The sequence below is a fragment of the Peromyscus maniculatus genome, chromosome 12 (genome assembly GCF_049852395.1).
Source record: "Peromyscus maniculatus bairdii isolate BWxNUB_F1_BW_parent chromosome 12, HU_Pman_BW_mat_3.1, whole genome shotgun sequence".
NCBI lineage: Eukaryota > Metazoa > Chordata > Mammalia > Rodentia > Cricetidae > Peromyscus > Peromyscus maniculatus.
In genome coordinates, this window is record NC_134863.1 from 26,254,848 (window position 1) to 26,275,966 (window position 21,119).

The 21,119-nt window shown below is 50.9% G+C and overlaps 1 protein-coding gene across 5 annotated transcripts in view; it reads left to right on the forward strand.

Annotated features, from left to right (window-relative positions):
* The window catches only part of Mylk (myosin light chain kinase), a 248,341-nt gene that overhangs the window by 169,426 nt on the left and 57,796 nt on the right, over window positions 1-21,119 (forward strand). For 4 of the 5 annotated variants that reach the window (XM_015993413.3, XM_015993411.3, XM_076548799.1 and 1 more), the window contains 2 exons: window positions 1,636-1,752; window positions 12,239-12,325. In XM_015993413.3, the coding sequence (XP_015848899.2) occupies window positions 1,636-1,752; window positions 12,239-12,325 (204 nt within the window). Of the gene's footprint in view, window positions 1-1,635; window positions 1,753-2,081; window positions 2,261-12,238; window positions 12,326-21,119 lie in introns of those variants that run through there. The other variant, XM_076548800.1, reaches the window with a different exon arrangement.

Here is a 21,119-nt window from a genome sequence, read left to right on the forward strand (position 1 = left end):
TCCCATATGCCTGGGATGTGTACAGCTGTCCTCCCATATACCTGGGATGTGTACAGCTGTCCTCCCATATACCTGGGATGCACACAGCTGTCCTCCCATATACCTGGGATGTGTACAGCTGTCCTCCCATATGCCTGGGATGTGTACAGCTGTCCTCCCATATGCCTGGGATGTGTACAGCTGTCCTCCCATATACCTGGGATGTATACAGCTGTCCTCCCATATACCTGGGATGCACACAGCTGCCCTCCCAGGGCCAGTGGCCTGGGGGATGTGGGGAATGGGTAGCTTACAGGCAGCGGGGCGGACATGGCTCTGCTCTGCCCTTCCCTTGGGATGGCTGCTGCACTGCCATGGGTAGCTTGAGCAGGATGCCATGCTACAGGCTTGTTTACGTGTCTCCAGGTAGGACCTAGCAGATGGTTGCACTCCTGGCTGGCCAGGCTGGGATGATCCCCCACTCACCCACCCAAGGATGATCCGAGAGACCTGATCAGTCTGGGGATGAGAGAACTGGATGGGGAAGGACTGGATCCCTGAGCTCCTGTATGTGCTCAGCCTGCCTTCCCCCTGTCCACCTACCTACCTACCGGCCTCCAGAGGTGTTTCGTATGCAAGGGTAACCCACGCAGGCTGTAAGGAAAGAGGCCATCCTCACCCCCCCTGAGGAGCCAGACGGTCCGGCCCTGTAAGAAGGCTGCCTCAGGAGTCTCTCCTCTGGTCTGGTACCCCTCGTCGGCCTGTTCTTCAGTCATAACTCTTCCTACAAAGCCTTTTGCCACAGTCACACACCAGAGCCACCGCCTTCTCACAGGAGATCATCCCAAAGGCCCGTGTCTGTGTTGGACAAGGGTTCCCACCCTCTCCCACTCTCCTGATCACTCAAAACCCCCCTTCATCTTGGGCTGATGAGATGTTTCCGTGGGAGCACGTGCCTGCCACCAAGCCTGATGACCTAAGTTTAATCCCAGGCACCCACATGTTGGAAGGAGAGAACCTCCTGAAAGCTGTCTTCAGACCTCCATACACACATTTGCGGGGGCGGCGGGTTATCTGTTTTTGGGTTTTTCGAGAACAGCCTTGGATGTCCTGGAACTCGCTCTGTAGTCCAGGCTGGCCTCGAACTCACAGAGATCTGCCTGCCTCTGCCTCCCGAGTGCTGGGATTCCAGGCCTATGCCACCACTGCCTGGCCAAACACATGTTTTTTTTTTTTAAAAAAAAACTCCTTTTACCAAGCAGTATCCCCCAGCATCACTGCTAGGTGACTCCTTCCTGACTGTCGTCCCCAGGAGACTGTACCTGGCTCCTTATGTGTAAGGGGCTGGCCCTGCCCATCTGCTCCCTCCCCCTTCTTTGTACTGACTAAGGCCACTTCTCTCTCTTGCTGCAGCTTCCTAAAAGGGCCCTCCAGTGGGGGAGGGATCCTGGAGGAGTTGATTCGGAATCAGCCTCTTTTGGAGTAGGTTACCAACAGAGTTTGAAGATTCAGAGAGGAGACGGCCAAATTCTCAGCTGGCCTCTGCTCTTGGATTCTGAGAAGGGGCAACACCTTCTGTGCTCCAGATACCAGGGCAGGTACTGCACCCTTACCTGGTCATTTACAGCATTTCCTGTTCTCTCTCCCCATCCCCAGGCTCACTCTTCTCCGTCTCCATCGAGAAGGCACTGCCTGAGGACAGGGGCTTGTACAAGTGTGTAGCCAAGAACAGCGCTGGCCAGGCCGAGTGCTCCTGCCAAGTCACTGTGGATGGTAAGTCATGCTTATCCTTCGCGACCACACAGGGCCCAGCTCTCAGCCCCTTCTTCTGAATGCACCCCACCCCACCCCCAAATTGTCCTCAGCCTTACTTCAGCATTCATGTGGTGAGACTCAAGCTAGAGAGAGAGAGAGAGAGAGAGAGAGAGAGAGAGAGAGAGAGAGAGAGAGAGAGAGAGAGAGAGAGAAGGGAAGTGACAGACAGCCTCACCTTGATTACTTGATTGCCCACATAGCCTCTTCCTGTATCCTCTAGCCAGGAAGAAGGGCTGTACACCTTCCCGTCCCCTCCCAGTCCTGACCTCCACACCCAGAACCTTCTGGGCAGGGAAGCCGGGCACCAGGGCACCAGCAGGAGAAAGGACACACCCACAGGAAAATGACTACAAGTATTTGACAAACCACAGCCAACAAGTGTGTGGAGTGTTGGTGCACAGACAAGTGTGAGGGGCCTGGGCCTGAGGAGGGAGCTGAGCGTGCAAGGGTCCTCCTCCCGGAGAAGGTGAGTCAGGCTGAGGTGGGGGAGAGAGGCAGACAGGTCTGCTGCCAAAAGAAGACAGCAGAGAGAAGGGAGGAGAAGCAGGAGAGAGGGAGAGACCCGTGAGGAGTGTGGAGCTCCCTGACTCGGGAAGTGGCCAGGCCCAGCAGGAACCCCAACCCCAAACCTGCAGGACTTTCAACCCGGTGCCTCTGTCCTTTGTATTTTCACACTTTCCTGGAAACGTCTAAAAAGGTAGTTGTGCGAAAACAGCTTCTTGCCCTTGAAATGCCTGCTTAATAACCGTCAGTAAGACGTCAAAAACTGGTGTCCAAATAAGGCATCTGGAAGAACAGCTTCCTTGTCCTGTCTCCTGAGTCTGATCGCTCTAGTCCTGAAATCTTAACCTGTTTTTGTGGCCATCCCACAAGTTGGAGAGTCTTTGTCCTCACTCCTGATTTCATAAACGCCCCCTTCCTGGTCACAGAGCAGAGATCTGGGGTACACAGTAAATGAGAGAAAAGATGAGGTGTCTCCTAAAGGAAAATATCTTTTGAAAACACACAATTGCAAAGTAAATTAAATAGTTCCTAGGGAAAGAAAAGAAAAGTCTGACAGTGAATGAGGTAACCCAGGAATATGCCTTTCTAGGAATGACCTTCTCGCAGGATCTGCCTCTGAGGAAGCAGCTCTGGTGGGTCAGGGTTCATGGTCAACCCAGGCGAATGCCGTGAGGCTCCTGCTTACTTCTGGTGTGTGTCACCTCCCTGTCGCCACCTAGGTTCGAGTCCTGCTGCCCTCCGTCCAGGTGGCGCCTGCCCGGCAACTGATTTCTGACTGCCCCACTGTGGGGCTTAGGGGCGATTCCTCCTGTCCGTAAGCGGCAGTCTGCTGATGCGGTTATCTGCTCTTGAGACCCCTGGCCTCTTGAGCTCCTATGTACACAGCGAGCTGCAGGCCAGAGAGCAATTTGTTCTCCTTATCTGTCCAGTGTCAGCACCTTTTCCAGATTTGTTTGCAAAGGGCAATTTCCTTTTCCCTTGCACAACGTCGTTAGGAGGTTTTGTTTGGTTTGGGTTTTTTTTTTTTTTCTTTCTGTTTAGGGGACTCATTTATTCTGCAACTTAACTTAAGAGGCTCTGTTTGCCTAGAGGTGTGCTGAGAACCTCCATTGTCCCCACTGATCTCATGATGGCTATCGCTTCTCTCCAGTTCCTTCCAAGTCAGAATTTGGCCCCTGGTTAGGACCTGGGCCTTGGAAGGAGAGCTAGAAGAGAGACAGGAGGAGAGCCCCCAGCTGAGGCAACATAAGTGACGCACGGTTAATTGGACGAGGTCTGGTTTTGTGTGCAGATAGGAAAGAGGGCAGCCTTCTTTCCCGGTCTCACGCCCCACGGCCCTTGCCGTTGTACTTGGAGATGTGTCCATGTCATCTGTTGGAGGGGCTCCTTCCCACACTCAGCTCTCTGTTCCCATCAGGAGCCACTGCCACCAGGCTCACACTGAAGGACTGTGGGCTCTTGAACCCACCTCCCGGCAGCTTTCTGCCTCCTTTGGGTTGGTGGCGTGGCCCAAGCTGAGTGACCGCCTGTCTTTTGTCCTTCTCTCAGCTTTTTCCCACCCCAGGATATGGTACTCAGAGACCTCAGTAGATCTGACCATCCTTCACTGTTGCTGAAGTCGGATGTATGTGTGGCAGGAGCATCTCTCTAAAAAGCGGGATCCATGGTTTCAGTCAGATTCTCAAAAAGAGTTGGTGTGTGCCACCTTGGATGATGAGTGCTACGAGGAAGGCTGAGGCAACAGGTTCATAAGTTCAAGACCAGCATGAGAGACTGTCTCAAGGAAGAAATAAAGATATGGAAGAGAAGGAAGGAAGGAAGGAAGGAAGGAAGGAAGGAAGGAAGGAAGGAAGGAAGGAAGGAAGGAAGGAAGGAAGGAAGGAAGGAAGGAAGGAAGGAAGGGAGAAGACTTTTGCCCTTAGGAGTAGCTAGCCATGGTTGAGTTTTCATCAGTGAGCTCTTCTAATCCATCTGCTATAGCCGCCTGCCTGATCTCTGGGTAGAGGCAGTCCTGCATCCCTCCCAGAGGACAGTGAGATCCCTCTCTATTGTGCTGACTTTGGGATAGCCTTCCTGCTGTTACTCAGCAGGGCTGACCATGTCCCCCGAAATGCCCTATATGTTTAAGACTACAATATAAGAATGCATTTCAAGATTTCACAAACAGGAATCCTGTTGGGCTCAGATGTGTTCTATTTCTTTCCTTCCTTCCTTCCTTCCTTCCTTCCTTCCTTCCTTCCTTCCTTCCTTCCTTCCTTCCTTCCTGCCTTCCTGCCTTCCTGCCTTCCTGCCTTCCTGCCTTCCTGCCTTCCTGCCTTCCTGCCTTCCTGCCTTCCTGCCTTCCTGCCTTCCTGCCTTCCCTCCCTCCCTCCTTCCTGCCTTCCCTCCCTCCCTCCTTCCTGGCTTCCCTCCCTCCTCTTCCCTTCCCTTACTCCTCCTCCTCCTCCTCCTCCTCCTCTTCTTCTTCTTCTTTTTTGTTTTTTTAAATAGTTCAAATTTTTCTTTTATTTTTTATTTTTTAAATTTATTTTTCAATTATCATCTTGATACAGTATAAATTCTTATCTTAATAGTGAAATGTTTCATTGAGGCTTGCTCAGTAATTGAGTAAAACCAAAACTTATTATAAGCCACGGTCATCCTAGGGTCCCCCATGCTATATATATAGCCTCCATGGTTCTGTGGGTTGTAGTCTGATTGTTCTTTATTTTACATCTAGAATCCACTTATGAGTGAGTACATACCATGTTTGTCCTTCTGGGTTTGGGTTACCTCACTCAGGATGATTTTTTCTAGTTCCATCCATTTGCCTGCAAATTTCATGCTGTCATTGTTTTTCTCTGCTGAGTAGTACTCCATTGTGTATATGTACCACATTTTCTTCATCCATTCTTCCGTTGACGGGCATCTAGGTTGTTTCCAGGTTCTGGCTATTACAAATAGTGCTGCTATGAACATAGTTGAGCATGTATCTTTATGGTATGAATCAGCATTCCTTGGGTATGTGCCCAAGAGTGGTATGGCTGGGTCTTGAGGTAGTTCAATTCCTAATTTTCTGAGAAACTGCCATACTGATTCTTCTTTTAACTTGTTGCTCAAGACAGAGTTTCTATGTTTGGCCCTGGCTGTATTGGAACTCACTCTGACAAGGCTGGCCTTGAACTCAGAGATCTTCCTGCCTCTGCTTCCAGAGTGCTAGGTATGTGCCACCATGCTTGGCAAGCGTTCCGTTTCTTATAAGGCAGGAAGGGGTAACCTACAGAATGCAGCATGTCTGGCTAGTAAGAGCATTACTTGGGACATTTGCCTGTGAAAACAGGTATTTGTGCTCTTTGTTGACTGTGGTCATATCACCCTCCCTTCCCAACTCAGCAGAAGGTAGGTGTCAACTTGTCCCATCCAAAAGGTTACTGAGCCTATGATGGGTAGAACCTGTCAAAAAACAAATAAACAAACAAACAAACAAACAAAAAACCCACTCACCTACAAGGAAAATAGCTTTTAATACCTTCTGTGGCCAGAGACTTCTGTACTTCATCTTTTCAGTTTCTGCAGCAGGGGGCAGGCTACCTTTCCCACTGAGCAAACAGATACAGGAAAGACTGACAAGAAGCACCAGGCTGAAGCTCCGCCCAAGTAAATCACAATAGACATTGTCCTGATAGACATGAGTCCTGATAGAACTCAGGTGTGTCTGGTCCTGGGGCCTGCCAGACCTTTCCCAGCTGATTCAGGTCAGGGAATCTTGCCCACACCAGCCTGCTGCTGGAGAGGGGAAAAAAAGCAAGAGAAAAGCATCTTTGCATGCCAAGACACCGACACCGGGAGACCTTGACATCCATTATTGCTAGCCATCTGCTGGGAAGTCACTTCTATTCAAGGGCCATTCATTCCTATGATTCCCTCTCAGCTCAGGTCTCCCTTCCTCAGGTACCCTAGCCAAAGCATTCAGCCTTATATTCAGGGAGAGTAGGGCTTCACAGTCACAAAAGACCCTGCATCTTGGTGTAGGGGGAACACGTGCAGTGGTACCCATACCATCACTCATTCATTCAACAAATATTTAGGTCTGCACCCTGCCAGGCACAGCTCAAGGAGCTGGTGTTTGGACTTGACTTTTGTGTGTATGCGTGCATGCGATGCACACACAAACACTTAAGCAATACCATGTGGTGTGGGGAAAGCACAGTCAGGTGGTGGGGAAGGGAACCACTGCTTCAGAAAAGGGTTGCTGAGGACTTTGGGTAGAATGAACATTTGAACCGAGACCTGCAAGGAGTAAGGGAAGAAGTTCTAAAGAAGCAAGAGAAAAGCCCAGTGAGACTGTGCTGCTTGTGGGCAGTGTAGGAAGCAGCAGCAGCAGCAGCAGCAGCAGGCTGGTGGGCCAAGCACCAGCAGGTGCAGAGTGCCAGGAATTCAGGCTAAAGCAGGCTAGGGACCAGGGCTGCAGGGCAGCATGAACTGGAACGGGAAACCAGGTTTCAGTCTAGGGTATTGGGATAACACTAGATGCTTGTGAAGGCTCACTCGGGCATCTTCATGGTGAGCAGATCTAGGGTGCATAAGGAAGAGAGCAGGGAGGCCGGCTGCAGGACGTGATGGCTTTTAGACTTGGTGGAGTAGATAGATAGAAGTGGTGGGATTCGTCATCTGGTTTGATTTAGAGATGATAGGAGTGGCTGACAATTTGGATCTGGAGAGGCAGAGAGCAGACTTGGAGAGGGGCCAGTACTCTGACTTGTTAAATCGAGGCTTTCACGGAGGAGTAAGGGTCAGTGGTGATGCTACCTACTTAAGTCAAAACTGGAGGCTGGGGGACCAGCAAGAGTTCCATGCATATGAAGATAAAAATGCCCAGGAGACAGCTCCAGAGATGAACTGGAGCTGAGGGACTGAAAATAGAACATGGGGTGGGACCCACACGGAGAGATCATTGAGTGTCTTGGGATTGAAGGAGCTCCTGAAGTGGATGTGACGGAAGACCAGAGGGAGATGAGAGTACAGCACTGAGAGGTAGAGGCAGCTCAGGGGTCTGCAAAGGAGACTGGGATGAATGGCCTCAAGAAGAAAAAAAGAAGTCCGGAACAGAGATAGCCCAGAAGCCAAATGGTCAGGAGTCTAGAGAGAAAAGAATGACCAATGAGTCCGATGAGGCAGCTCAGCTTGATTGATTTAATGACTGTTGGAAAGGACAGTGCAGAGACCATTAGTGACCTTGACAAGAGGGACTCAGCAGAGTGTCAGTAGTATCAGTTTCATTTAATACCTAGAGACTGAGTCACCTGCTCAGGTCACCCTGACTAGTTGGGTGGGACTCCGAACCCAAGTGCTTGCTCCCAACTACTGTGGTCACCTGACTGTTGCTGAGTAGACTCTGACCTGCCTTGGTCTAAGTCCTGGCATGTTCCTTACTCCTTTCCTGATTTCAGTTTTATTCTTTAAATCTTTACATCCATCCAGTTAGTATTAGGTTGAACTGAATCAAACTGCTGTTTTTATAAAACACTTAAATAGCCTGAGACCAGAGGATTGTGTTGAGTTTAAGACTAGCCTGGATTGTGTGGCAAGTTCTAGCCAACCTTGGCTACTGGATGAGAGTTTGTCTCCAAAATAAGGAAAGAAAGAGGGGGTAGAGAGAGGGAGGTTGGTGTGGTTGGTTGTTTTTACTCTTTATTCTTTGAGGGGCCCACCACCCAGCTCCCAAGTAAATCACACATGGAGGCTTATTCTTTCTTATGAATGCCCCACCTTAGCTTGGCTTATTTCTGGCCAGCTTTTCTTAACTTAAATTATCCTGGCTACCTTTTCTTACATCTATAGATCTTACTTTCACTCTTACTCCATCCATGGATGGTTGTGTAGCTGGGTGGCTAGCCCCTTGCATCCTCCTCTTTTTCTCACTCTTCTTTGTCTCCCAGATTTCTCCTTCTATATATTCTCTCTGCCTGCCAGCCCCGCCTATCCTTTCTCTTGCCTTGCTATTGGCCGTTCAGCTCTTTATTAGACCAATCAGGTGGTTTAGACAGGCAAAGGAACACAGCTTCACAAAGTTAAATATAAATGCAACACAAAGGAATGCAGCACATCTTTACATCATTAAAACAAATGTTCCACAGCATAAACAAATGTGACATACTTAAAATAGTATTCTACAACAGATTAGGAGGGAGGGAAGGAAGAAGGAAGGAAGGAAGGAAGGAAGGAAGGAAGGAAGGAAGGAAGGAAGGAAGGAAGGAAGGAAGGAAGGAAGGAAGGAAGGGGAAGGGAAGGGAAGGGAAGGGAAGGGAAGGGAAGGGAAGGGAAGGGAAGGGAAGGGAAGGAAAGGAAAGGAAAGGAAAGGAAAGGAGGGAAGAATTTAAATATTGATAAGTGTTATGGTTCTGTCTGCTATGAGCACATGGAGGACACAGCAAGATGTATATTCATGCATGGGATAAATACCTAGTAATGCCACCTGTTATTTTGATTGTTTTAATTACACTTTATTATTTATTTGGGGCCCGGGGGCATGAAATAGAGTATGTGTGGAGTTCAGAGGACAATTTGCAGGAGTCATTTCTTCCCCCCCCCCACCATGTGGGTCCCAGGGATCAAACTCAGATCCTCAGGTTTGGCGGCAAGTGCCTATGCCCACCGAGGCTTCTCGCTGGCTCCTCACTTCTTCACTGGCTCCTCACTTCTTCACTCTTCTGCTGAGATGTTGTTTTTCCTAACGAGGGAGGCTCTGTTCTCGGAGTTTAGGAGCTCATCCAAGGGCTCATCACCCTTAAACAACACGGCCAGAAAAGAGTTCTCCTTTCTCCAACCAGAATTCTCTGTGCTAGGATGCTGCTTGCTGTTAGGCAGAGAGACCAGCGAGAAATGAGCCATCCCCGGAGATATGGGAGCTCAGCCCCTGCTTTGCCATTCCTAAGCCTCCTGAAGTTCAGATCCTCTCTGAGAAGTTTCCCAAAGCCTCCTTCTCCCTGGCCTGGGGTCAGAATCCAGGGATCCAACCTCTAGGAGGGTGGAGGGAAGTATCCCAGGGGCCCGAGTCCAGCCATAGCAGGGGTGAGGCATTGTCCATGTAAGGGCAGGTCTCCTGATCTCTTCGGGAGCCCCCGCTTTTCCACACCTCTATCTTCTACCCCCCACACTTCTTTAGGGGCACAACCAGGCCAGCAGAGGACTCCAGCCCTGGGGCCCAGATCTAGAAATAAAACCCAGTTTCATCACAAAATGATTAAAATAGACAGAAAATACAAGCTGCTCTTAAACTTTTATTACTATTATTTTTATCCCCCAGGCAGCATGTGCACACAAAGCTGGTTTTGATTAAGCGTGTGGTCCTCCCCACCCATTCCTCCTCGCTGCTGCGGTTCTCACAGTGGCCAGGCAGCTCGGTATTCCTGGCTGGGCCCCCTGCTGCATGCACAGCCCCCACATTACCGGCACTGTGGAGGGTGCTGCTCTCCCCCACCCTGGGCCTCTGGGTTGGGGATATGACTGGTTTGGAAGGGAAATTTGAGCCCTTTTCTTCAGGGCCTGATGGGGAGATAAGTTGCAGTGAGTGAAGCTGTCTCAAAAACCAGCTCAGTGTGCACCCCAGGTGAAGCGCTCACGCCTCTAGTGAACCCACAGTGCGCCCCAGAGCCAAGGGCACTGCAGAGGCCGGTCAGTCGGTCCAGCTGGTAGAGGGCTTGCTGAGGTGAGAGGATGCTAAATAGCCCATTAGTGGGGGAACATGGCTAACAAAAAGAATGCATTCGTTTAGCTAAGTGGTGCTTTTGATCTCTCCAAAATACCATCTTATGCCTTGCCTTCTCTGGGCTTTGGGATACAGTGAGCTAGAAAAGATGTAAGTTCCCTTTCTACAGCTCTGAAGCAGAGGCGTGGGGCAGTTTAAATGATTCACCCTAGTACTCAAGGGTGCCAGTGACAGACAAAATGCGCCAAAATAGCATCCAGCATGACCCATGAGGAAAGGTATCCACACGATCCCACTACCCTCTTTCAGAAGCCAGGAAAACCCGGCCCATCGCCTCTGCCGGCTTGTGCCTCAGCTTGCATATCAGAAAAAGGACTTTGATCCTTTTTCCCAGACTCCTCTCTGCTCTGGAACTTACCAGGAGGAAAAGAATGCTGAGTCAGGAAATCAGTACTATGTACACACTCTATCATTCATTCTTCCTCCTGGGAAGGGGAAGACAAGACATTTCGGAATGTACCTTTCTTCAAAGTCCCAGGGGTCTCTCTGTTCCTCCAGAGTGTCCCTGTGAAACTGGTGTCCTGGAGTGAGGGCGGCAACCTGAGACCTTGTCAGCTCCCCATGGCAAGAACCCTGAACTCACCATCTAGGGCTCCTCTGCTCTTAAGGAGGGGGCGGGACATGGGCACCACACAGTGGGGGAGGCCACGGGGTATGGGCTGGCTTTTCAAGCTCTGCCTAAAAGGAGTTCTCCCATCTTCGTTCCTTTCCTCTCATCCCATCATATACTGCTGGAAAATCCTAATTAAAGCTCCAATGGAATCATTTCCATAGTTGTGTGCACATGGCTTTCGGTCGTCTTCAACAGGGAATTGACCTTGATATCTCTCGGCGGGGCCACCTAACTGAGCCTGTATTATGCCCACATGCAGCCTTCTGTCACTGGGTTACCCGGCTCATGGAGAGGACAGGCATGTGGTGGAGGAAGCCCACATAAACAAGACTTAGTAAAAGGAGTCGTGTGGACAGATGCACATTCTAAAGCGTGCAGGGGACCCAGATGTCATCTAGGAGAAACGCAGCCAGGAACTAGGGAGCGTATGTCCCTGACCCACGTGGTCTCTGTTGCTAGTACCGCCCCTCCCAGGGAACCCAGTCTAGATAAGACCAGCTGAGGTGCCCAACCTGGAGGCAGGGACAGCCCTGTTAGCCCTTCTTCTCCAGCCAAGCCACAGGAATGTGGCCAGAGCCCTGGCTGGAAAATCCCCTCCTCCCTCTGAGCTTCCTCCTTGGGAGCAGGAAATGGAGGGTAAGAACAGGAAGGGACTTGGGGGAGGGGCCTTCCACCCTCTCCGCTCAGTAGTGAAAACACGAGCCTGGTAATGGCCATTCAGCCAGCGGCTTCTTATGGAAGTCCTGGGTGGTTTTCCCACAAAGTGAAAATCCAGTCTCATGGGAACCCAGGGAGAGCTTTTTCTGCCCAGCTTCACCCAGCCCACAGTGCTGTTCACCTCTGTGCACAGAGAGAGTCTTAATGCGCTCCCCCCCCCCCAACATTATCTGTGCTTTACCTTAACGTGGGAGAAGGAACGCTGCCCCCCTCAGCCAATGGCCACCGCAGGGACTCTGCCTTGAGGCTATACTGTGAAAGCCTTTAAATGAGTCCCAGCCTTGGTCTCTGAGACTTTGCTAGTGGCCTGCTCTGAAGCCTTCACCTGGCCAGGCCTGGCTCAGTGCAAAAGCAAGTCTCAGAAATCAAAGGCCACAAACACCTTTTAGTCCATGAGCTGAACGGTAGGGCCCAGTCTTCATCCTCTGTGTGAGACCCCCTCCATTTGCAGGGAGCCTTTGAAATGTAGAATATCTAAACCGGTGAGTCAAGGCCGGATGGGGGCAAGGAGAGCAAAGGGCGTGGAGGCCTAGGCCCTGCTGAGTGGCCTTAGTCCTGGCCATCTCTGCTGCTACGGCAGGGAACAGTGATTAGCTCCCCAGCCTGGCCATCCATCCTGCTGGGTGACGACGGTCCCAGCCACCTGATTTATCAGGGCCTTTCGGCAGGCGCTCCTTCTTTGGTGCTCCCCTGGAGGAAGGGCCTGCTGCAGGCGCCACTCCGCGGGCACCGAGGGCCTCCGAGTGGAATGTAGGGTGGGTGGGCCAACCAGGGCCAGGGTAGGGTTCTGACTGGGGTGCCTCCGCTCCTCAGCTCCTCAGACAGCTCCTGACTGATGTTTGTGTTTCTTTTATTTGTTCCAGATGCTCGGGCCGGTGAGAACACCAAGGTCCCGGAGATGAAATCCCGGAGACCCAAGAGCTCTCTTCCCCCTCTGCTAGGAACAGAGAGTAAGTGCCTCTCGGCTTCGCCATACAAAGGCAGGATTGGCGGCACAGGCCCTGCTTCCTGGTCACCAGCTCTGTCTTGAACTCCTTGAGGACAAGCTCCTGCCCGTCCCCTAGATTACCCCATGCCCTCCTGATGCCTGAGCCAACGACCTTTTCTCAACCCCTGCCAGGCTCTCCCCACCCCACCTGCAGCCTGGGGCTGTCACACGAGTTCTCTGTCTTCCTAACCACAGCCCTCCCTGCCTCCCTGCATCACTTTTTGCCGGTCCCTTAGACCCCCGTGGGAGCCATTCCTCATCTTTAAGTCGATGCTGTCCCATCAAGGGAACCTTTCTAAACAGTTACTCTGTCCTTATGACGTCAGCGGAAATGGCCGGCAGTCTCCATATTGCCCGCACTGTGAGCCTCTCGTGTGGTCCTGCCCTGGACAAGCCTAGTGTGTGTGCACCCTGACTGCTGCCTCATGCTCTGCCCCACTCCCTAACAGCTGTCCCATACAGAGCGCCTCACTGAGTCCTGGGGGGCCCCACCCCCTTTCCTTTCTCATGCCTTTGCCCTCACACCTCTCTTCACGGGCAACTTTCTGGCAGATTTCCACTCCAGCCACCTCAGTAACTTTCCAGAACATCCAACGTCCACCTTGACTGACTCCTTCCTGGCACTGTAGGGAGGGACCTGCATGTCCCCGTGTGTTCCCTGAAGGCCAACCCAGCCCTCAGGATGGCATGCTGCGTCCATGGAAGGACCTCACTGGTGTCATTCAGAGTCAGATTTCAGTGTATTAGACATAGCCAGGCAGAAGAGGCTCGGTATAACCGAAACTGGACATGGCTTCCTCCCTCCTGGATCTGGGCTTCCTCCATGGCCAGTGTCTCTATCAGACGGGGTGCTTAGGGCACATGCTATTTTCACACCTATAAAACTGCAATTAAAAAAAAAACGAACTGTTTCAAGATAGTATTTGAAATGCATGATATTAATTTATTCATCTTTATACCAGAGCAGTTGTAAAACATAACCTACATAATCAAAATATAATACCTATCAAATAAAATCATCTAATGATAGACACAGAAGTTCCCTAAAGCCATAATGCAGCCCAGTCTTCTGCTGTGCCTATTAGTGTGGTTTTTATTAGCAGAACTACCTTGTGATAGATCTAGTTTTATAGGGCACAGAGTTGCCTGGCCATCCCCAGAACACTCTAAGCTTTCAAATAAACAGAAAGGCATGGTGTACACTTGTGATCCCAATATTTGAGAAGCTGAGGTGAGGCCAGCCTGGGCTACATAGTGAGTTCTATGCCAGCCTGGGATAGAGAGTGAGACTTTCAAAAAAGTAAGTTTTAAAAAGTAGAACAGAAAACAAAAACAGAAGATAAGCTCTCACTTCTACTCATAGAGGGAAGTGATCAGGCCCCATTGTTCCAAAGATCACTTTGCTTTCCATTATAAGGCCGTGTTTTATGACTGCCTTATTCTTTTCTTTGTAAAGCTGTGTGTTTGCCTTGCTGCTGATGAGCTCTTGGAACACAGCTAATCGGACGGCAGGGTCAGAGGTCCAGAGCCTTCATGGTGGGGTAGCCAAAGTGAAGTTATAATTCCTCCTAGATGTTTACACAAAGTGAGATCCACTCAGACAGTGGAGGAGCCAGGACTGTTCCGAGGAGATTTTAATAAGCTGGTAAAAGCCCGGGAACAGGTCACACGGACCTGGGAGGAATGAGTTAGTAGTGTTATTCTCCAAAGCTGCTGCCTGGGCCTTGCTTTGCTAACTGTGGGAAAAACATGAGCAAATAAAGCGTTGCTCTTAGAAGAACAGCAGGGTCTGTGACACCGGACGTGATGAGGTGTCTCTGACAGGGACAGAGGTCCAGCCACCCCACCTTCAGGTCTGGAACCCCGTTCTGTGCAGTCCCGAGGAGGGTGAGGCCGGGTCAGAGCATGAGTGTGGAGGAAAACAAGTGTGGTGAGGCCGTGAGACAATGAGCAGACCCAGCACTGGGCACTTTGCCCTGCAGAGCAGGAGGCCTTGGAAAACCCCAGCCAAATTGTCATCCTCACACTCCGGAGTTCCCGGATGGCAGCTAGAGCTGTGCATCAGATTCACCTACAGGACTTGGAAACCACCGTGCCCAGGCTGCCCCCAGACCAATTAAACAGAAACTCGAGGGTGGCGGCTGGGATTCCGTGTTTATGTTCCTAGATCGTCCCAGGGTGTGGCCATAACTGAAAATCTGCCTTTCGGTGGGACGCTGTCCTTGCTGTCCATGGTTGGTTCAGAGCAGCAAGGGGGGGGGGTCTGCCTGCTGCCCCTGTGAAGTGTGCAGAGTCACCCAGGAGCCCTCACATTAGTGCCCTGAGAGCAAGACACCCCATGGAGGCAGCCTTAGGCGGGGAGAGCAGGGCTGGTGGGAAGTGTTTGGACTCCATGGAGGACAGTCACTACAGGGTTAACTCCACCCCACCCGTCTGCAAAGGCAGCTGCAGTCCTCTGTGGTCCAGTGATAGACGTCCCACCCCATGCACCCTGATGGCCACTTTGCCCCACTGTGCTGGCTTGTCTATTCAGTCCCCACCACCCGAAGCCTGTTGTCACTCTGTGCATTAGGTTATGGCTTTGGCTGCCCCCACCCCCCCCACATGCATTCTTGTCCCTTAGAAACCCGCACCCCAGAGGCCTGAGGGACACCACCAAACCCTCAGTTGGTCCTTGGAGCCTTGTGACAAGGTGGCTGCTCCCAGGGACAGGAAGTGAAGGTGGTGTCTTTTAGGTCTGTGTCCCCAATTCTTTTATTCGTTGGGGTATAATTTGTCTAGTAGTTGCTTAAGTTATATGTGCATGCATTCTCACTGAGCATTTTAAAACATACATGAATATACCAAGTGCAGTGTGAAGATCCTCTTCTGTCCCCTGTTTCAGTCATACACTCATTTGCTCTCTTCTGTGCACTTTATATGACTGTTCATACCCAGACACCTCAACAGCAAGGGTTTGTCCTCCCGGCTCAGATGGAATCACACATGTAGTCTGTATGCCCTCATCACATGCCCTATCTGTTAGCATGGCTATCCTCATTCCTAGACGTGTTGGATTCCATGAGCGGTTTTTCTGTGGACATACGTGTGGTTTTGTCAAGATGGTGAAGTACCTAATCTAAGGAGGAAATCCATCTTTCCTGAGGAAATGGCGAGTGACTTCCCTGTCAGGCAGAGCATAGCCAGACCCCTCTCCACGCGCCCTCCTATCCCCAGGGATGGTTTATTCCTACGAGCCAGCTGTTGGGTGCAGGAGTGGACAGTGTTGACCACGCTTGCCTGGGAGTCCCCAAGCCTCATTGTAGCATGAGGAAGAAGCCAGGCAGTCCACCCCCAGACCCCCGTGACTGAAGGAGTTGTTAACCCGCCAGTCACCCCGAGTCACAAGCCGCAAACACGGGAGGAAGTTTGAGAGGGTTTGAGGTGAGGAAAACTCAGAACCAAGTCTTGAAGGAGGGAGAGGAATGTAGTTTATGTGGTCTGAAGAAGAATGATAACATTGGCAGGGGAGGAGAGGCAGCTGGGAGCTGGGGGGAGAAATTGTGCAGATGCTGGAAGGGAGAGTGGGAGGAGAGCTGAGTTCACCGGAACCCGTGCCCTGCGTGCCGTGCACAGGCATCAGGTCCGCAGCGCCCGCCATGTGACTGTGGCCAGGCCTCCACTGTCTCACAAATACTCCCATTTCATAGAGAAGCCAAACTGAGCCTTAGAGACGAGACTGTCCTGCCTAGCGTCTCCTCGCTGGGAAGGGATGGAACTGTGGTGGTGTCTTCCTGCCACAGCCCCCTCCACCTTGCTGGAGACCGGGCTTTGTTCCACGTTGTCCACACAGACACAAAGGCTAACGGTTCTTTCCCCAGCCCACAGTGGCAGCAGGAGGAGGTGGGCTGTCAGGGGTGGCAGGAGCCTGGAAGGAGACAAAGGAAAAGCATGGACATGTGTCCCTGGATCGAGAGACCTGCCTGTCACTGTGTGTGCTGTGGGCCTCTAAGTGGGATCCCTAAAACAACCATTTTGATAGCAAAGTTATCAAGGTTACAGGAAAAGCACAAGAACTCTTATATTCCCTGTACTTAAGAGTTACCAGTTGTTTTCATTCTATCCCACGGCTTTATCATTCTCTGTGTATATATTTGTAATCTTCATATAGATAGACAGACACCATTTTAACGCAGTTACCACACCTTAATTTCTTACTCGGTGTGTGTCTCCTAAGAATATAACCACAATGGAATTGTTGGAATTAGGGACCTTGACACTTAACCAACATTGCTATCTAACCTGCCCACAGTCTACCCTCCTCCGTTTTTGCCCCTTGGCCCAATAATGTCTTTTATGGCTATTTTCTCTTCCTGGTGAAAATCTACTACCAGCACCCCTGGATGACTTTACCTGCTCCCTCAGCACAGAAATGACTCCTCTTCTCGTTTGGGAGGATGCACAGGCCCAGGGAGAAGCACTCGGGTCTCTGCCTGAGCTGAGTTAGCCACTGAGAGACAGGAACACCTCGGTGAACCTCCATGTGTCCAGAAGCTGGCTTGCTATGATCACTTCCAGGGACTTGCTCAGACGTGAGTCAGCAAGAAAGCCATGGGCGAGAGAGCAAGAAACAGAGGTCTCGGTTCTCCCACTAGTTAAACATGAAGCCCTTTTGTCCCTTTAGGACATGGTTTCCTCAACAGCCAATGAGACCTTCCATGGCTGGTCTCAAACCATATCCAGCTAGGACATCAGGACACTGAGAGAGAGTTGTGAGGAACACAGTTCAGGTGAAGCTGGCTAAGTCTTCCTACCACCTGTGTGTGGAGGCATCCGAAGCTACAGAAGCAAATCTGGGCATACCCAGTGATGGGAGCATCCTGTAGGGGAAGTGGCCTGGAGCCCAAAACCCAACTTTGGGGTGCTCCTACTGGAGGGGATCTCATTAGCCAGTGGAATTCTTGTGAGTTTTATGTAGAGGAAGGCAAGCATATTACTTGAAGGATGGATTTGTTGAACTTAAAAGATGGTTTCAGAAAATATAAGTTAAAAAGACTAAAGTACAGATGAAGCGATGTCAGCATGGTGACAGGCTTGGGGTCTGAATAAAGAGATAGTGAGCATCCGTTGGTTTTACAGCTTAGCATAACATTATTTGAGTTGGGTCCACAGTATTTAACTTTCCTAATGAACACATGAGTTCCTCCTCCTTTAAGGGCCCCTGCCTTCACTCTTCTGTGACTTAGGGACAGCTGAGGTGCAGTTTCCCTTTGGAGTCTGTGCCTCGCCTGGACACTCACCTCTGGAGGGTAGTGCATGTGGACCTCCTGGTGACCACAGTGGACTCTTTCTGATTACAGTGTTTTCCTTTGTTTTGGCCTATCTTACATGCCTCTATGAAACTAAAAGTCGTATCGACTTGAAAATATCTATGGATATCAAACATGTTGACCAGTCTTCTTGGTCTTCTCTAGGCCAAATCTGTTTTAAAAAACATCCTCTGCAGGTCATGGGAAATGTTAAATCCTGATAGAATCCACAGGGCTGAAAGGAAATCTAGAAGAAGTTGGAATCTGGCACCAAGACTTGCCTAACGCTGAAAAGTGAGGGGCCTGTGGAGAATAGTTAGGATGCTTTTACAAATGCCCCCCGGAAGCAGGCACCCACTCTTCCGACGCCCCATTGCAGTGTGGACATTTGACTCTGGCAGCACCCCACACGCACCTACACACATGCATGGGACACTGTGATGGCCCCTCATTGGGCTGCCACCTCAGGTCTCCCTTCAGTTTTTTCGGTGTCTCCCGTGAGCCGATTAAGTAGCAGTCCCGGTCCTTCCGGAAGCAGCCGACGAGAGCCTAACAAGCAGCCATGGGCCTGCTAGCCTGGCCAAGCCAGGCTCCTCTTTCACAACCGTCCTGACATTCCATGGGGTTTGGGAATCAGAACTTACGGCAACAGGAGAGGTTGTGTTCCTCTGGAATCTTCTAATGTGACTGACTGTCTTCGCTATGAGGGGAGGTGAGTGGGCAATTTGCCTAGAGATGTTAATTCTGGGGAAAACAACCAATATGTTTATCTTCACATGTCTGTAATGATGTCCTAGGAGTCAGCGGGTGAGAGGACAGTCCCTCAGTGCCTTGAGCCTTTCTCAGGGGGGTTGCTAGGACTTGGCCCTCTAGCCCCAGACTCTCTTACCAGCCTCAGGGGTGGCTCTGCTTTTTTGCCTTACCCAGCCTGTGTCAATCCCAGGAGCCTTGAGCAGACAGTCCATGCTGATTTTGGGAATTTGAAAGGGTTCGATGCCTATTTATAGTTAACTACCTAAAAAGGGAAATGTCCCCAGAGAGAGAGAGATCCAGGGACCTGCCTGTACCCAAGGCTGCTGTTAACACTAGCTCCTTAACTGACCCTTCTCACTCTGCAAGAATAAGAAAGGATTATTCATTTGCCTTCAGATTGAGCCATCTAGAAACTTCCATGAGGGATTGACCCTCCCCGTTCCAGGACAGAAGGAAGGTTCTTGAGGCCAGTACTGGTTTAGGCTTGGGCAGAAAGAAGCAAAAGCCATTACCAGAATCAGTCACGAGGGGCAGATCTCTTTCAGCAATGCCTCAGCTTTCCTGGGAAGTTTCCCGGTTCTTTAACTTTTATTTGTGATTTTATTGAGCTGTTTCATTTCTAGCCTCGATCTCCCATGTAGAGTAGAAGGCTCAGCTCCTGGCAGTTTTGATCAAGGAGGTGACCGAGCACACACTTAATGTGGAAAGTTGCAACAAGATTTGCACACCCTGGTTATATCTCAGCATCAATTCATTAGAAATTCCCAGGTTCCCAGAGATCTAATGGCCTCTGTCCTTTCATAGCTACTTAGCAAGCCCATGCCCATTTTGTCACCAGGGCCCTAGAGGTACAGCAGGGGACCTTTTTGGCTGTCTCCTGGGAACTTGGTGTGCACATTTTGTGAGTATTTTTCTGAACTGGATGGGGACTGGGACAGACCCACTAGGAGGGGCATGGAGAGACCCACATGGAGGTAGCATGCCTGAGCGGAGAGCTGCTGGTGTCAGCCAATGGTGTCAGCATGAACAGAGGGCCCTTGGCACCATGCCGGTGTGCAGACTGAAAGATGCCAAGAGGGTAGTGCAGAGGAGCATCGCCTAAAGACCAGTACCCAGCTGACCAATGGCCGCCGGAAACCTGGAAACTCTCTAGGTGGCCACAAGGCCCACTGAAATTTGAGAACTGTGGACACTGAGAATAGAGGACATAGGAAGGAGGAGTGTGAAAGATGGCTGGAGATGAAAACCAGAGCTGGTCTCAGGGACCTTGTAAGACCAGATGGACTTGGTCCTGAGTGGTAGTGGGTAGCCACTAGAGAGGCTGCAACAGTAGAGACTTCAGGTTTTTATTTGAGAAAAGTCACTTTGGTCCCAATATGGCAGATGTCTTAGGGCAAAGACTAGGGGACAGAGGGCCCTGGGATGGCCCTGAGGTTAGAATAGGGCAGTGATGGTGAATGCCGGGGCGGGGGGCGGGGCGGGGGGGGGGCAATAAGACTAAGCATGTATTCCATTGGTAGGATTGATGAGCACTTGTGACAGGCTATGGGCAAGGAGAGCCTCTCAGAAGACGCGGGGACCAGAAGCAGTCTGGGGAGAAGGCCCTGGGTTTGATTTTGGGCAGGGAGGCTTGACGTATATATATCTACTGGGGAGATGATGTCTAGGAGGTTAGATACAGAGGTGGAGGCTTAGAAGAAAGGCCAGGCGCCAGGGAAGACATGGGCAGGAGAGAGTGACAGGAGGAAGCTTCTAAGAATAGCGGTGAGCATGGATGGGGACATGAGAGAGGCCAGGCCTGGCCAGGAAGGGTGTGGGTGTGCCTGAATGCCCAAGGAGGTGCCCCAGCTCCCTCTCAGAGACAGCTGGTGGAGGGCACTCTGCCCCTCCTTACCCTGTAGCCCATAGCCATCATGGGATTTACAAAGATGGCAGGTTTCCTTTATGTTGTAGGATATTCCTCTCCCATAGTGGCTGGTATAGAAATTTCGGGGTGTTGGAAATAGGTTGGAGAGACAATGGGTCCAGGGGCTGATAAGATAATAAATAAGAAGGGTGAGTCTGGAGAAGTGGAAACTCACTAGTGATCAGTTTATCTCTCCTGAGCATTATGGACCAACAAGAGCATTTCCTAGGGACCTGAGCTGAGGAGGACAAAAAGGTGCCGTGACGTGGAATTCACAGGAGGATGCCTGCTGAGCGGGCCACCAGGGCCAGTTACTGCATTAGTGACTTTTCTCATTGCTATGATGGCGTACGCGATGAAAGTCACTTAAGGAAGGGAGGGTTCATGTGGCTCCCAGTTTGAGGACGGGGTCCACCATGACGCAGCAGAATGATAAGAGCAGCTCCGGCCACGGCAGCGGGAGCACTGGCGGCTGATCACATTGCCTCTGAGGTCAGAAAGCAGAGAGGTGATCCTGGTGCTCAGTTCCCTTCCTTTCTGACTGTCATTGGCCCTGCCCATTGTGTAAGAGCCACATCCAGGTTGAGCTTGCTCCTTAGTTGAACCTCTCTGGAAGCATACTCACAGACCCACTCAGGGGTGTCTCCTAGGTGATTCCAATCAAGATGAACCATCACATTCCAAATAACTGGAGGAGCTAAATTTGTCTCAGAGGGCAGAGAGGTCCTTTGGGATCTGCTTGTTTGGGAAAGAGAGCTGAGTGGGGAAGGGACCAGTGCAGAGCATGTACTGTGTGCTGTATTTTTCTG